The 15,312-nt window shown below is 43.1% G+C and overlaps 1 protein-coding gene across 7 annotated transcripts in view; it reads left to right on the top strand.

Moving 5' to 3' along the window:
* Window positions 1-3,672: 3,672 nt before the first annotated feature.
* The window catches only part of KNG1 (kininogen 1), a 25,726-nt gene continuing 14,086 nt past the window's right edge, over window positions 3,673-15,312 (top strand). For 5 of the 7 annotated variants that reach the window (XR_002774103.1, XR_002774104.1, XM_023514871.1 and 2 more), the window contains exons 1-5: window positions 3,673-4,058; window positions 6,898-7,008; window positions 8,556-8,640; window positions 13,595-13,767; window positions 14,905-15,012. Coding sequence is in view for 5 of the 7 variants with exons in the window: in XM_023514871.1 (XP_023370639.1) it covers window positions 3,864-4,058; window positions 6,898-7,008; window positions 8,556-8,640; window positions 13,595-13,767; window positions 14,905-15,012 (672 nt within the window). In the remaining 2 variants the exon portion in view is untranslated. The remainder of the gene's footprint in view (window positions 4,059-6,897; window positions 7,009-8,555; window positions 8,641-13,594; window positions 13,768-14,904; window positions 15,013-15,312) is intronic. The other 2 variants (XM_012806915.2, XM_023514872.1) reach the window with 2 other exon arrangements.

Here is a 15,312-nt window from a genome sequence, read left to right as displayed (position 1 = left end):
TGTCCTTTTTCTAGGTTTTATGGCTGCTTTGAGGAGAGGGATTCTAGTGCCTGTGACCAGCCTGGGAAGTGAAGTTGTGGTTTCTATGGTTTTCCTTGGGGAGGAAAAGGAGTAGGAGAAAGGGGGAGAGTGAAAGGCAGACAACTTGTTCCTGAGGCCCCTTCAGTTTCCGTCACTTCACAACACTCAGCAGGCCAAGGCCCTGTACATTAGGGGGTCATCTTCTGAGCCCCAACAATATTGCAGAGATAAGTGAGTAGTAAAATCACTGGAGCAATGTAATCCAAGATCTGTTACGATCAGATGGGAGAAAGCTTTGGTTCAGTCCTTAAGAAAGTGTAGGATGGCCAGGCATAGTGACTCATGCCTGTAATCCCAGCATTCTCAGAGGCCGAGGTGGGTGGATTGCTTGAATTCAGATGGTCAAGACCAGTCTGAGAAAGTGGGGACCCTGCCTCCAAAAAAATAGCCAGGCATTGTGGTGGGCATCTGTAGTCCCAGCTACTTGCTGAGGCAAGAGAATCACGTAAGCCTAACAGTCTGAGGTTGCTATGAGCTACAACGCCATGGCACTCTACCCAGGGCGACTGAGTGAGACTCTATCTCAAAAAAAAAAAAAAAAAAAAACAGTTATGGAGAGGGCTGAGTAAAGGCATTCCAAGTGAATCTCAGGCATAGCACCTCTGGGTGGGGAGGGAGTCAGGAGGAAGGGTGTTAGGAAGTACTGGGACATAAGCAGGGGGGATTCTAGAAGCTCCGGGTGGGCTCTGGGGCAACCATCAGGTTGGAAGAGAGTCTGTGGGCTTATCCTGAAGCCAAGCCAGCCTCCTGCCTTCACTCAGACCATGTGCTTAACTGGACTGGATTTGAGGGTCAGAGTTAAAGCCTCCCTCCCCTTTCCCCAAAACAACTTGCCTACTCCCATGCATGGGACACCCCGAGTCAGGGAGGCAGAGTGTGGAGCACCACAGAGGACAAGAGAGCCCCTGACCCTGGTTCAGTAGGAGGGAGGCAGGCAGTGCAGGTGACAGAGGACAGGAGCACAGGCATTTGGCATGGCACCATCAGTCTCATCCCTGGCTGTCACCACATGAGCAGGACATAGGTGTGTTGGCGCAGTGCCTCCTCTGAGTGGTGGCATGGACAGTGGGTGGGTGGGCATACTCCCCCATGCTGTGCTTGGCAGCAGGCAGGTGACAGGAACATGGGCTAGGAGGCCCCTTTGTGTATTCAGATGAGGAAATGAGGGCCAGACCAGGCCCTGAGATGAGACCAGTGAGAATGAGGAGGAGGCATGAGGGAGATCGCAAAGCCACACTGCTCGGGGCCTGCTCAGCGGATAGCAAAGGCAGGGGAAGAAGAAACAAAGATGGTCTGCAGTTTTTTTGTTTTGTTTTTTTGCACTTTTTAGTGGGGGCTGGGTTTGAACCTGTCACCTCCGGCATATGGGGCCGGCACCCCACTCCTTTGAGCCACAGGCACCGCCTGGTCTGCAGTGTCAAGAAGAATCTTAAGCAATAAGTAATTAATGGTGCCCCTGACAAAGAGGAGGGAAGATGGGAGAGGCAGCTGGGTTGTAAGAGAAGAAGGTGCGTTATCAGTTTCAGCAAATTGAAATGGAGGCCGAAATCCGAGTTCAGAAATCAAACTGGGTGCTGGGATGAAATGGCAAGTAGGGACTGGAGGCCGTGATGTGTCCGTCCTCACTTGCAATTCTGGCCATGCGCCTTCAACACCTCCACCCAAATCATCACCACCATCCAGTGCAGGGACAGCTGGTCAGGGGTAGTGTCTTTTCTCTTGTGCCCAACCTCCCTTGCCCATTGTTTCACAACTGTTAAAGATTGTGGCCGGAAGAAACAACGTGACCACTTAGAAGGAAAATCTGCACTTGGGAGGCCAAGGCAGGTGATTGTCTGAGCTCACGGGTTTGAGACCAGCCTGAGCTAGAGCAAGACCTCATCTGGGAGGTGGGGTGAAGGGGTTGGGGGGAGGAAATAGCTGGGCATTGTGGTAGGCGCCTGTCATCCCAGCTGCTTGGCTGAGGTAACAGAACTGTTTGAGCCCAGGAGTTTGAGGTTGCTGTGAGCTATTGTGCCACAGCACTCTACTCTACCAAGAGCAGCAAAGTGAGACATTTTCTCAAAAAAAAAAAAAAAAAAAAAAAGAAGAAGGAGGAGGAGGAGGATAAAAAGAAAATCTGGAAATAACTGAAGCTATTTAGTCAAATGAATAGGTCAAACGTCATTAAAGTATGGCAAAGATGTGGAGACAGACAGGAAGAAAGAAATAAACATGCACCGGCTCGGCATCCGTAGCACAGTGGTTAAGGTGCCAGCCACATACACTGAGGGTGGCAGGTCTGGACCCAGCGGGGCCAGCTAAACAACTGCAACAAAAAAATAGCCGGGCATTGTGGTGAGTGTCCATAGTCTCAGCTACTTAGGAGGCTGAGGCAAGAGAATTGCTTAAGCCCAAGAGTTGGAGGTTGCTGTGAGCTGTGATGCCACAGCACTCTACCCAGGGCAATAGCTTGAGACTATGTCACAAAAGAAATGAAGATATGGCTTTTGTTAAAACAGAAAGATCTGGGCTGTACATGCGCATCACCTGCTGCTTTCTTGGCCTTCCTTGGGAGTCTGCAACTATCTATTTAGTCTTACTTGTGAAAGCATTTGACCATTCAATCCTCTCCAGGAAGTACTGGAATAACTCTAAGCCCACTGGTCTAGATGTTCTAGCCATACTTTGACTATCATTTTCTGAACCCCAAGGTCACCAAAGAAGAAATAAGTAGCCAGGATAGAGAATACAGAGCTTCCTTCAACCCATCTCCTCTTTTCTTTTTCTTTTTGTGTGTGTGTGTGTGTGTGTGTGTGTGTGTGTGTGTTTTGAGACAGTTTCACTTTGTCACCCTTGGTAGAGTGTCCTAGCATCATAGCTCACAGCAACCCAAACTCTTAGGTCAAGTGATCCTCTTGCCTCAGCCTCCCAAGTACCTGGGTCTACAGGTATCTGCCACAACACCTGGCTATTTTTTAGTGATGGGTTCTCACTCTTGTTCAGGCTGGTCTCTAATGCATGAGCTCAGGCAATCTCCACCTGCCTCAGTCTCCCAGAGTGCTAGGATTACTGGCATGAGCCACCGCATCCAGCCAACCTATCTCCTCATTCCTTTTCCTCTGCCTCCTCTACCCTGGGGAGCATTTTCCTTTTTAGAACTACTGCAATTGAGCAGAAAGATGCTGGTTTGCATATAGACCTGATAGGATGCCCATATTCTGCGCAGAGTTCTAGGTGGGATTCCAGACGTATTCCATGCCCCTGGGTATGAGCTTCTCAGGCATGCGTCTTAATTGACAGCAACCTTTTTCTCTACAAGTAGATATGCCATAAACAAATTATAAGTGAAGGTGCCTGTACATTGTGGTCACTGTTGCATTGTTTACACATGCGGTGACCTTGGTAAATAGTTTCGGGAAAGTCACATGGAATAATAAAATTAGTTAGTGAATTTTTTTTGCTCCTTCATTTAGAGTCTGCCCTGATTTGCTGTACCAAGTTGTGCAATCACCTGGAAATGTGCTCTGCCCTCCCATGTGCTTTTCAAATGCAAATGAGCAGGTTAACAACCCCAGTGTTGCAATGTTCTAACCTTAAATCTCCTTGGATAACCCAGGGGAGACTTTGTCCTTTTGGAATAGGGCAAAGAGTGGAATCCAGCCAGGGCTGGAGTGCTGTGGAGAGAAAGAACAGGACAGAGGATACAAGAGTCTGGAGGAGATTGTTAAAACCAGCTTCCAAGTGGGCTCCTGATTCATGGTGAACCCATCCCTCAGCTCCGAGGGGGAGTCTGTTAAATCATGAAACTAATTGCCATCCTTTTCCTCTGCTCCAGGCTGCTAGCAAGTTTAACCCAAGAATCGCTCGCTAAGGAAGTTGACTGCAATGATGAAGAATTATTTAAGGCTGTGGATGTGGCTCTGAAGAAATACAACGGTCAAAATGAAAGTGGCAACCAGTTTGTACTGTACCGCATAACCGGGGGCACGAAGGTGGTGAGTGAGCTGTGTTTAACCTTGGAGTCTATCACTGTGCTATCACTGGGAGCCCAGGCCGCTCACACACGTGCACACACACAGCATCAAGGAACAGTAGATCAAGTGTAGAAGCTTACGGATCTTTGAAAAGGTCAACACTCTCTAGCCTGGGGGTGGAGGGCAGGGTATGACTATATCTTGAGCCACCCTGGTTGGCTTCCTGGGTGATCAGAAGAGCATTCTCGCAGAGGTAGATGGAGAAATTGAAAGGGACCACCCAGTGGGAGAAACTAAGAGCTCAGTGTGACTGTACAGGAGGATTCACTGGGTCTCCGGCCTTAGATTAAAATATAAAGACCTCCCACACTTCAGTGGGTGGGGTACTTCATGGGGTATGTTTAAGAGGAGTTGGGAATGAGATGAGCATGATTCTACCACCCTGGGTGAAAACTGTGGTGAAGCCTGTGTAGCTGAATGCACCAGTGTTTCCGTTGACAGCATCACTGCGTTGATGTACTCGGGTAGGAGAAAAATCCTGGCAGGACGCATGATTCAAAGAAGTACTAATCTTTCCAGAGTATGTTTAAATTAATTCCACTATAAAAGACTGTATATCTCTGGAATAGTTGAGCAATTGGTTTACTTCACTGAAGAAAAAAAGAAAACAACCATATCACATCATGAAGATAAAGAAATGTAGCCACAGTGGGCTTGATTTTTTTTCTCCTGAAAGTAAAATTGAGCCATTTTATTTCACAGTCTAGTATAGTCTTCTGAGCAATTCTGCTCCCTGGTGCTCTGAAGTTAGGGTTTGTTGGTGGTATCTTCACTGGTGGACCCGGGGAAAGTGTGGCTTTGTTCTATAATCTCCACAGTTATCTGTGTTATCTTTGCTACATGGGCAAAGCTTCTGCTGCCTCCTGCTTCACAGGCCCACATTATCAAAACAGAAGGAAGCTTGGAGAGTATCTTGTTAGACTCTGTCATCTCCCTGGTACAAATAACACCACCTAAGCAGGCTCTGAGAGAGCACTGCCCTGGGCCGCAGGAGACTGGGGGCCTGGGATGGTGAGGCTCTGACGTCTCCAGGCCTCCCTGCTCTCAGCTGCAAAGGGAGGGCCTGGACGATATCACCTCCCAGGTCATTTACTGCTCTGACATGCCAGGCCTGTGCATCTTTCACGTGCACGTTCAGCTATCTAGTTCAGCATGTTTGCACTTTAAAGAAAAAGTCATAAGCTTATGATAGCTTAGAAAAATTAAATCATCCTTAAAAAGAATACAGTACTGATACATCTTACAACATGGCTAAACCTTGGACATTTCATGCAAAGTGAAAGAAGTTGGACACAGAGACCAGATGTACAACCCCAGTGAAATGAAATGTTTAGAATAGGCAAATATAAAGAGATTGAAAGTAGATTACTGAAAAAAAAATAAAAAAGAAAGTAGATTACCATTTGCCAGGGACTGGATGCAAAGAGGAATGGGCAAAAACTGCTAGTGGACCCAAGGCTTCTCCTGGGGGTAACAAAGTAGTCTAAAATATAGTGTGGGTGGGGTTGTAAATATACGAAGAAACATTGACTTGTACACTTTAAGTGAGTGAATTCTACGGCATGTAAATCATATATCCGTAATACTGCTTAAAAAGAGAAAAGAAATACAAATTAGGAAACAAAGCAAAGGAAAGTACTAAAATTACCCATAGTTAATTCCACCGTACAGATTTAACTGTTAACATATTTCTCTCTCTTTTGTTGAATTGTTTATTATTTTTTATTTTTTAATTAAATCATAACTTTGTACATTGATGCATTTATGGAGTTCGGGGTACTGCTTTGATATACAATGTGAAATGCTTACATTGAACTAAGTAACACAGTCATCACAATTATACTCATCTCTTAATAGTTTTGAAATGTACCATGGCATCATGCACATTAGCTGAGGTCCCCCCAAATGCCCTCCCTCCCTCCAAACTCCCCTTCCCTCTCAACATATTTTTTTAAATAAAATACTCTTATTTGTTTTTTTCTAGTTGTAAAAGTAATATATATTCATGGGGTGGGGGAGACCATTTAGAAATGTTTGCTTAAAGAAGAAAGTTAAAGATAATTATAGTCCCTGGCTTGGCACCTGTGACTCAGCGGCTAGGGCACCAGCCATATACACTGGAGCTGGTGGGTTCGAACCCAGCCTGGGCCTGCCAAACAACAGTGACAACTACAACCAAAAATCAGCCAGGCACTGTGGCGAGCACCTGTAGTCCCAGCTACTTGGGAGGCTGAGGCAAGAGATCACTTAAGCCCAAGAGTGTGATGTTGCCGTGAGCTGTGACGCCATGGTAGTCTACCGAGGGTGACATAGTGAGACTCTGTCTCAAAAAAATAAATAAATAAAATAATTGTAGTCCCCCTACTGAGTGACATTTTCACAGCTTGCTGCATATCCTTTCAGACTTTTCAAAGATGTGTATATAAATATAAGTCAGTTTTTGGGTGGTGCCTGTGGCTCAGCGGGGTAGGGTGACGACCCCATATGCCAGAGGTGGTGGGTTCAAACCTAGCCCTGGCCAAATATATATATATATATATATAAAAGTCAGTTTTTACCAAAAAAAGCTAATAATATGGGTACTGTTTTGTAACCTTTAAAAAATACATTGCAAGTATATTATGACCACTCTTCAAAGTAAATTTTATAATAGTTCTAAAAACATAAACATTTATATTTTTAATGAATTCTGTGTTCTTGTTAAAGCAAATCAAGAATAATACTCATAACCATGCTGGAACCCATTCAAATTATTTGGATCAGTCAGATAAAGCATAATGTCTTTGGTTGTTTTCTTCAGGTTAATCCCGACATATTTTATACCATTAAGTACCAAATCAAGGAGGGTGACTGTCCTGTGCAAAGTGGCAAAACCTGGCAGGACTGTGACTACAAGAACGCTACAGAAGCTGTAAGTGTGTTGACAGTTTCCAGGCCTCCAGTGTTCTCCATCAGGCCTGCCAGATTTTTTTCCACTTGTGCAGGGATGCCTATTAGAGAAGCTGTCTATGAGGGGTACACATAAACCCTCAGATGTGTAGAGAAGTCCAATGCTTGATATCCATGCTCTTGCACAGACAGAAAAATTACAGAGAGGCTAGCAGTTAAGTGCGGAGAAAGCCCTCTCTCAAAAAAAGGAGTCTAGTGATCAACCAGGTCATGTGGGTCAAGTCCCTTAGCGATAACAGATCCACATTCAGCCCAAGCTGAAGGGCTGGGGAGGAGTGAGCACCAGTTTGTCACTGGCACGGGTCAGAGTGCACATCTTGACTATGCCTTGAATTAGCTGTGGGATAGTAGGCATGCTGCTTGATCTCTCTGAACTGGTGCTCTCCTCTGTAAAAGGGAGACTATATTGACCTCATCAGTTTGTTGGAGAATTAAATGGGAAAAATTATGCAAATGACCCTGTTAGTAACAATGGCTGTCTTAACCAAAGCCATAGCATATATGCCTGGCACACTACAGCTGGTGGTTTTGCCTTAATTTAGGAAGATAGTGAAAGGTATCTGCCTCGGGAGCACACCTCTCTTTTCACAGCCCATGGATCCACTTCTTTATGTCAGAACATAAAAGATGAGCCCTGGGCATCTGCACTTACTGGAGAGCAGCGGACTCTGAGTCGGGGGCCAGGACTGTAGGGCTGGTTCTGCTTCTCAGTGATCCCATCCGTAAGATGGGGCTGATTAGCTGCCGAGCCCTGTGCTGCCTGCCTCTCAGGGCCATGGGGAAGAAGGGAAATATGCTTTATCCTGAGAGAATAGTGTCTGTCACTTCAGAGAAGTCCGGCAGATATGGCTGAACAATGACAAGACTAAACAGAACAGGAAATGCTGCTGTTCAGCAATAACAGTTAAACAGCAGCCTAGTAAGTGCCTACTGCACACGGGCCTCCAGTAAGCCCTTTATGTATGTTTGCCCGCTTACTCTTCACAGCAGCCCTATGAGATAGATGAGGCTGCCTCCTAAGACAGGTAAACTGAGACTCTGAGATGCAAAGGACTTGACGGAGGCAGCAGCTAGCAAGTGGCAGAGCTGGAACCGGTCGATGCTTTGACACCGAGTTCCTTGCTCTTTTTAGTAAGTTAAACTGAAGTTTATGTGAATAGTAGTAATCCACTGAAATCGGGAGTAAATCAAGAGGAGAACACAGCAGGCAGGTTCCAAGGCACTGCACACATCTCCGTGAGAAAGAGTGTCTCCAGAGCTTGGAATAAGGACTCCAGCTTGTAAACCACCATTTATACTGTCATTCCCCTGATTGTCTCCTATGTATCAGTGGCTTTAAAAAATAATCGTTAGGCCATGAAAACATTCATTCTCGTGTCTCAAAGCTCTTCTGGATAAAATCTTCACAAATTTTGTTTCTTTTTGAAGGAACATTACATTTAGCACAGTACCAGGTGGACTTTTCCAGCTGAAAGATTAGGATAACTGGTCTCTTTCTTTTCTTTTTAGGCTACAGGAGAATGCACAGCGACCGTGGGGGTGAGGGGGAATAAAAAGTTCTCCGTGGCTAGCCAGACCTGCAAGATTACTCCAGGTAGCTGATATATCTGGGGGCATATGCCCAGAGGGTGCATAGCAACGCTACCTGCAGCGTTAGATAGCAGAGGCTCATGCGTGGGGTGGGGTGGCAGGGCCTGATGCTGGACCAGCTGGACCAGCTGATATATCTGGGGGCATATGCCCAGAGGGTGGCATAGCAACGCTACCTGCAGCGTTAGATAGCAGAGGCTCATGCGTGGGGTGGGGTGGCAGGGCCTGATGCTGGACCAGACTTGTGACAATCATCCACTCAGGACTATCCAACTCTTCTTCAAGTGTCTGCAAAAGAATGAGAAGACACAGACCTGCCTTCAATAAAAGGCACAACCCAGAGTGAGGAAAGTGTAGGATTTGAGGTCAGACTAGGCCTGGAGTCTTTCACAGCTTATCTAGAAAAGGGGAGATAACAGTACTTCCCACTCCACAGGATTGTTCTGAAACTGACGTGAGATGGTACAGCTGAAGGTATGATGCCTGGCAGTCAGCATAATGGCAATCAGGATAAAAATAACAGCTAACATTTATTGATTATATGTGTTAGCCACGGTTCTAGGTACTTGACATGTATTAACTTATTTTTTCTTTTTTATTTTTCTTTTATTGATACACAATATTTTAAATAGTTATGAGGTACATGCATAGAATGTGTAATGGTCAAGCCAGAGTATTTGAGATATCCATCACCATTTCTGTGTGTCACTCCAGTTCTCCCTTATACATACTTTGAAATATAAAACATATTGTTACTAACTATCGTCACCCTCACCTGCTATTGAACATTAGAATTTCTTCTATTTAACTGTAAGTTTGTACCCATTCACCAACCTCTCTTCATTTCGTCCTCTGACCCTCCCATCCCGTCTAGCCTCTGGGATCTATCATTCATATCTAACTATCTCAGTCTCCAGTGATTAAGTGTTTTTAGCTCCCTGCATATGAGTGAGAGCATTCAAACTTTTTCTTTCTGTGCCTGGATTATTTCACTTAACATGACTTCCAGTTCCATCTATGTTCCTACAAATTGCATGATTTCATTTTTTTATGAATGAGTAGTATTCCATTGTGTATATGTGGCACATTTTCTTTATCCACGCTTCCCTTGATGGGCACTTAGGTTGACTCCATATCTTTGCTATTGTGAATATATATAGTTTCCTTTTCCTTTGGATAAATATCCAGGAGTGGGATTACTTGTTCATATGGTATTCTAGTTTCAGTTTTTTGAGAACTCTCCATTCTGTTTTCTACACTGGTTGTACCAGTTTACATTCAGACCAACATTCCCTTTTCTCCACATCCTCACCAGCATCTGTCTTTTTTCTTTTCTTTTTCATGATACCCATTCTAATGGGGATAAGATGATGTTCCTCATTGTGGTTTTGCTTTGCATTTCCCTGATGCTTAGTGAAGTTGAGCTTTTTCTCACCTGTTGCACATTTGTAAGTTTTCTTTTCAGAAATGTCTGCGCAGATCCTTTGTCCACTTCAAGAATTTGATTTTTTATTGTTAAGTTCTTTGAGTTCCTTGTATATTCTAGATGTTAGTCCCTCATCAGATGAATAGCTTGCAAATATTTACTAACATTCAATAGGTGGTCTCTTCACTGTGTTGATTATTTCTTTTGCTCTGCAGAAGCTTTTTAGTTTTATACAATCCTGTTTGTCTATCTTTCCTTACTTATCTGTGATTGAGGTCCTAGACATAAAACATTTGCTTAGGAACAATGTCCTGAAATGTCTCCCCTACATTTTCTTCTAGTAATTTTATAGTGCTTGATCTTATGTTTAAGTCTTTAATCCATCTTGACTTGATTTTTGTAAATGGTAAGAGATAGGGGTTCAATTTCATGCTATTGCATATGGATATCCAATTTTCACAGCACCATTTATCGAAGTGATGTCTTTTCTTCATTGTTCTTGGCACCATGTTCTTGGCACCTTTGTGGGAAATCAGTTGGCTGTAAATATGTGGACTTATTTCTGGTTGCTCGATTCTGTTCCATTTGTCTATGTGTCTATTCTTATGACAATACCATGCTGTTCTGGTTATTGTAGCTCTGTAATATATTTTAAAGTCAGGTATTGTGATGCCTCCAGCTTTGTTCTTTATGTTCAGGATTGTTTTATTCTGGTTTTTTTTTTTGGCACTGTATAAATTTAAGATTTTTTCCCTATTTCTGTAAAAAATGACATAGTATTTTGATAGGGATTACATTGAATCTGTATATTGCTTTGGGCAATATGGTCATTTTAATGATATTAGTTTTTCCAATTCATGAGTATGCAAGGTCTGTCCATTTGTTTCTTTTTCAATTTCTCTCATCAGTATTTGTAGGCTTCACAACTCAGTGAGGTAGGCATTAATATCTATCTCATTTCACAGATCAGGAAACTGAAGCCTATCACAGTAACTTGGCCAAAATCCCCAGCTAGTAGAGTTGGTAGAGTAGACTCTAAATAAATGAAATTCCTTAAGAATATAATTATGGAGAAACTTATCAATAGATAAGGCCACTATTACCTTTTTCTCTAATGTGGCAGAGGTTCTAAGTACAGAAGAAAGGACATATCCAAGTGATGTAAATGATGAAAGCCTTCCTGGAATCACCTTCTGTAAGGTAGAGCTTTTCTGCAAGGTAGAGCTTTACATGTGAGGGTCCTGGAACAATATCTTCAGCTTCACTACAGCTCACTATTGGTGGTAATTATACCAGCCTTAGTCATCCACATGGAACCCACAAAAATTATATCCTTGGGGGTTCTGGTTCTCACACAAAGTTGTGTTCAAAGAAAAAAGTTCAAAACAGAATAGAAATCACAACTAATTCTGTCGCTCAGAAAAACTGAGTGTATATCTTTTCCTACTCCTCTCACCTTCAAAAAGCCATCTTTCCCTTTCTTACCCCTAGTCAGTCTTATGAATAAAAGCTGGCCCTTGTGATTATGCAAACCAGCCTCAGTCCTCTCTCTATCTCCCCTTTATCTCCTGTGTCCATCTTTCTTGTTCAGTAATTAGCAATAATTCTCTCATCTTCTATTTGGAATTCCTATAATTTTTTAGCTCTGCCCATTACCCTGATCAATATAACTTCTATAAAGGGGGAAAGGGAAAGCTAGCCTTATTCACCCAATATTTTTTTTTCTGACATGCATATTTATGGAGAGAAATAGAAGAAATAGTTGTCAGTGTAGTTGACCTACTAAGAACTGAGCAATAGCCTTGTCCAACACTGGTGGCCTCCTGATTGTGTTTGGATCCCATAGAGGGAGACAGTGAGAGCCCAGCCCCTTGGGTGAATAAGCCAAGGCCTCCAAGGTGCGTGGGCAGGTGCAACACTCATTCCTCTGCTGCCTTTCGTAGGGTAGGGCTAGCTGTAATGTACATTACCTGGTAATTTAATACAAACTCCCTTTTAAATATTTTACATTGCTTTATTAGAAATTCTTTAGTTGGCTTAGTGCCCATAGTACAGTGGTTATAGCACCAGCCACATGCACCAAGGATGGTGGGTTCGAGCCCAGCCCAGGCCAGCTAAACAACAATGACAACTGTAACAAAAAAAATTAACCGAGCATTGTGGTGGGCCTCTGTAGTCCAGCTACTTGGGAGGCTGAGGCAAAAGAATCACTTAAACACAAGAATTTGAGGTTGCTGTGAGCTGTGAGGCCATGGCACTCTACTGAGGGTGACATAGTGAGACTCTATATCAAAAAGAAAAAAAATAAAGAAAAGAAATTCTTCAGTGGTTCCCCATTCTTCTAGCAGACCATCTTAATTTACTTCAGAGGTTCCATAACACCCTGAAATTATGTGAAGACTGTTATGAAGAAGGGGCCATAGTTTTCATCATTCACCGAACAGCCATGACCTATACAGCAAGTAACCCCTGGCCTGGATAGTGAGGCGTAGGCTCAGTGGCACAGGATTCTGTCTGCTGACTGTTCACGTCCCAATGTACCCCTCTCTGTGTACCCGCCATACTCCACACCACTGGCCATGGCCCATCCTGCTTTCTCAGGAGCCTGTTACCCTTCTCCTCTCACCCTCCTGTTGCTGGGCTGAGGGCTCTTCATCCCTCTTCACTCAGACATCTTCGGCTTTTCCTTAGAAAAGTCTCTCCAGAGCTCACTCTGGGCTTCTGCCTTTTAAAGCTCTTTCTGAATCACAGCTTTCTTCCCGACAGTGACATCCCTAACCATCAATGCATGTGGTCTCACTCAGCACCTAGCACATTACAGCAAATGCAAAATACAGATTTGTTGGATTGAATTGGCACAAAATATATTAAACCCTGAGTTGGGCTTCAAGGAGTGTTTTGTTTTATTTTGCTGTTTTATTTTTTAGGGGTAGGACAGGGTCGTACTCTAATAAAAGGATGCATTCATATAATACTTCTATAATTTAAAATTTAAATTATTTTAAAATAATTATGCGGGATATGGTGAGTATACGACGTTCCTGAGTGAAAGATAGGACTTTTTTCCTCTAACTAAAAAGCAGTTTTCTGTCTTCTTTTTTCCTCTGCCTACTAGGATTTACCGGAAAATTTATCAGGACCTTCTAGACTATCTTTGTTGACCAGGCACAATGGCTCATGCCTGTAATCCTAGCACTCTGGGAGGCTGAGGAGGGTGGATTGCCCAAGCTTAAGAATTCAAGACCAGCCTGAGCAAGAGCAAGACCTCATCTCTACTAAAAATAGAAAAAAAAAAATAGCTGGGCATTGTGGTAGGCGTCTGTAGTCCCAGCTACTTGGGAGGCTGAGGCAAGAGGATCACTTGAGCCCAAGAGTTTGAGGTTGCTGTGAGCTATGATGCCATGGCACTCTACCGAGGGCGACAAAGATGAGACTCTGTCTCAAAAAATAAATAAATTATCTTTGCTTAGGATAGTGTATCTAAATGCTGATTTTGATCATCAATGTTGCCTTTTTGTCTGCTTTTGTTAAGCCGAGGGCCCTGTGGTGACAGCCCGGTATGACTGCCTTGGCTGTGTACATCCCATATCAACAGACAGCCCCGACCTGGAGCCCATCCTGAGACACAGCATTCAACATTTCAATAACAAGTCTAGTAATTCCCACCTCTTTGTTCTTAGTGAAGTAAAACGGGCCCAAAGACAGGTTCGTTCTTTAAATTTTCATGTCACATAGCACTGTTAACATGCGTTGGGTCTTTATGTTTAGGGAGGGCTTCATTACCTAAAATAAGCATTGGTCAAAGGAATGTGTCTGATCACATGGCTGGTGGTGAGGTGTTCTGGGTTTCCATGTGACCAGCACATGATGCAAAGTGCTTTCTCTTTAGAAGGGCTCCCAGTGAGCTAAACAGTGCAGTAAGTAAAGAGGGAAAAAGTGGCCAATCAGACCCCTTCCCTTGAAGTCTGTTTTTTACAAGTGAGTAGGCATCATTACATGTTCTTCCCAGAGACAGTGAAATGGAAGTCACAGTGGACTTGACTTTAAGAAAACTGTACCATCTGCTAGCTATCATGGGTTAAACATAGCTCCAAAATATTAAATGGAGTCTAAGATGGTTGGCATGGCTTTCTCGGCAACCGCTAAGTTATAATTTCCATATCATCAGGGAAAAGAAAAAGGTGAATACCTAGAAATTTGCTCTTTTTATTGATTCATTTCATCTCGCCTTTCCTGATAGTTGACTAGATCCCTTGTAATTCAGCCTCATACTATGAGTGATTCACTTTGGTCAGTAACATTCCTTTCATTTAATAGACTTTACAATTTGCCTTCCCGTAAGATGCATGTTTTACTCAATTACACGCATATATAGCTATCGGAGTGGAACTGACCTGGAATAAAGCAGGAAAGATTTTACTACCTGATTATGTGGGAGCCCGAGGACCCACCAGCAAAGGCCACTCCCCTCCAAAGTTTTCTTTACTTATCTAGAAGAGCATTATTATTTCATGAAGTTCACCAAAACATTTTCTTTCTGCAGATGGACAGAGGAAATTATTGTTAGATCTTACATAAAGAGACATAGAGTAACTATATCTATATATTGCTTTTTATTTTTAGCTGGATAGAGGTGTGTGTGTGTATGTGTTGTATAGGAAGTGTGAGAGTCTCAAGGTACACAGTATTTATTTACTAATATTTTTGCTTAGTAATAATAAAAGTTTTTATTTCTTGGGCACTTACATGCCCTACAGTGTTCTAAATGCCTGAGAACATTTACATATTTCTGTGAATAATGTTTAAACTGCCCTTTAAATAATCAATGCAAATTCGTTTCAGGTGGTAGCTGGATGGAACTTTGAAGTTACCTACTCAATTGTGCAAACTAATTGCTCCAAAGAGGAGTTTCTATTCTTAACACCAGATTGCAAGTCCCTTTTGAATGGTGTAAGTAAGCAAAAAAAAAAAAAAAAAAAACTAAGTTCTTATCATTTTGTTTACAGTTTTTGCAAGCATAGGAACTATCAAGTGGTGTGGGAAAATTGTCACTTAAAGTTTAGATGACTTTTAGCAATCCATGTTCACATGCACTTAGGAATCCTAATGCTCACGTCCCTGGTCAAGCTGCCGCACCCACCTAGTCAAAGAATCTGCATGTGTAGAATAAGTATTTATAGAGTATAACAGGGAGGAGGAGTAGTCTGGGGAAAAATGAGAAAATTGTCAAGTTATCTTTGTTAAATCTTC

Source organism: Otolemur garnettii, unplaced genomic scaffold (assembly GCF_000181295.1).
Source record: "Otolemur garnettii isolate 467f Iridium unplaced genomic scaffold, OtoGar3 scaffold00060, whole genome shotgun sequence".
In the NCBI taxonomy this organism is placed as follows: Eukaryota; Metazoa; Chordata; class Mammalia; order Primates; family Galagidae; genus Otolemur; species Otolemur garnettii.
Note: the sequence above shows the minus strand (reverse complement) of the source record. Positions and strands in the feature narration are given on the sequence as shown.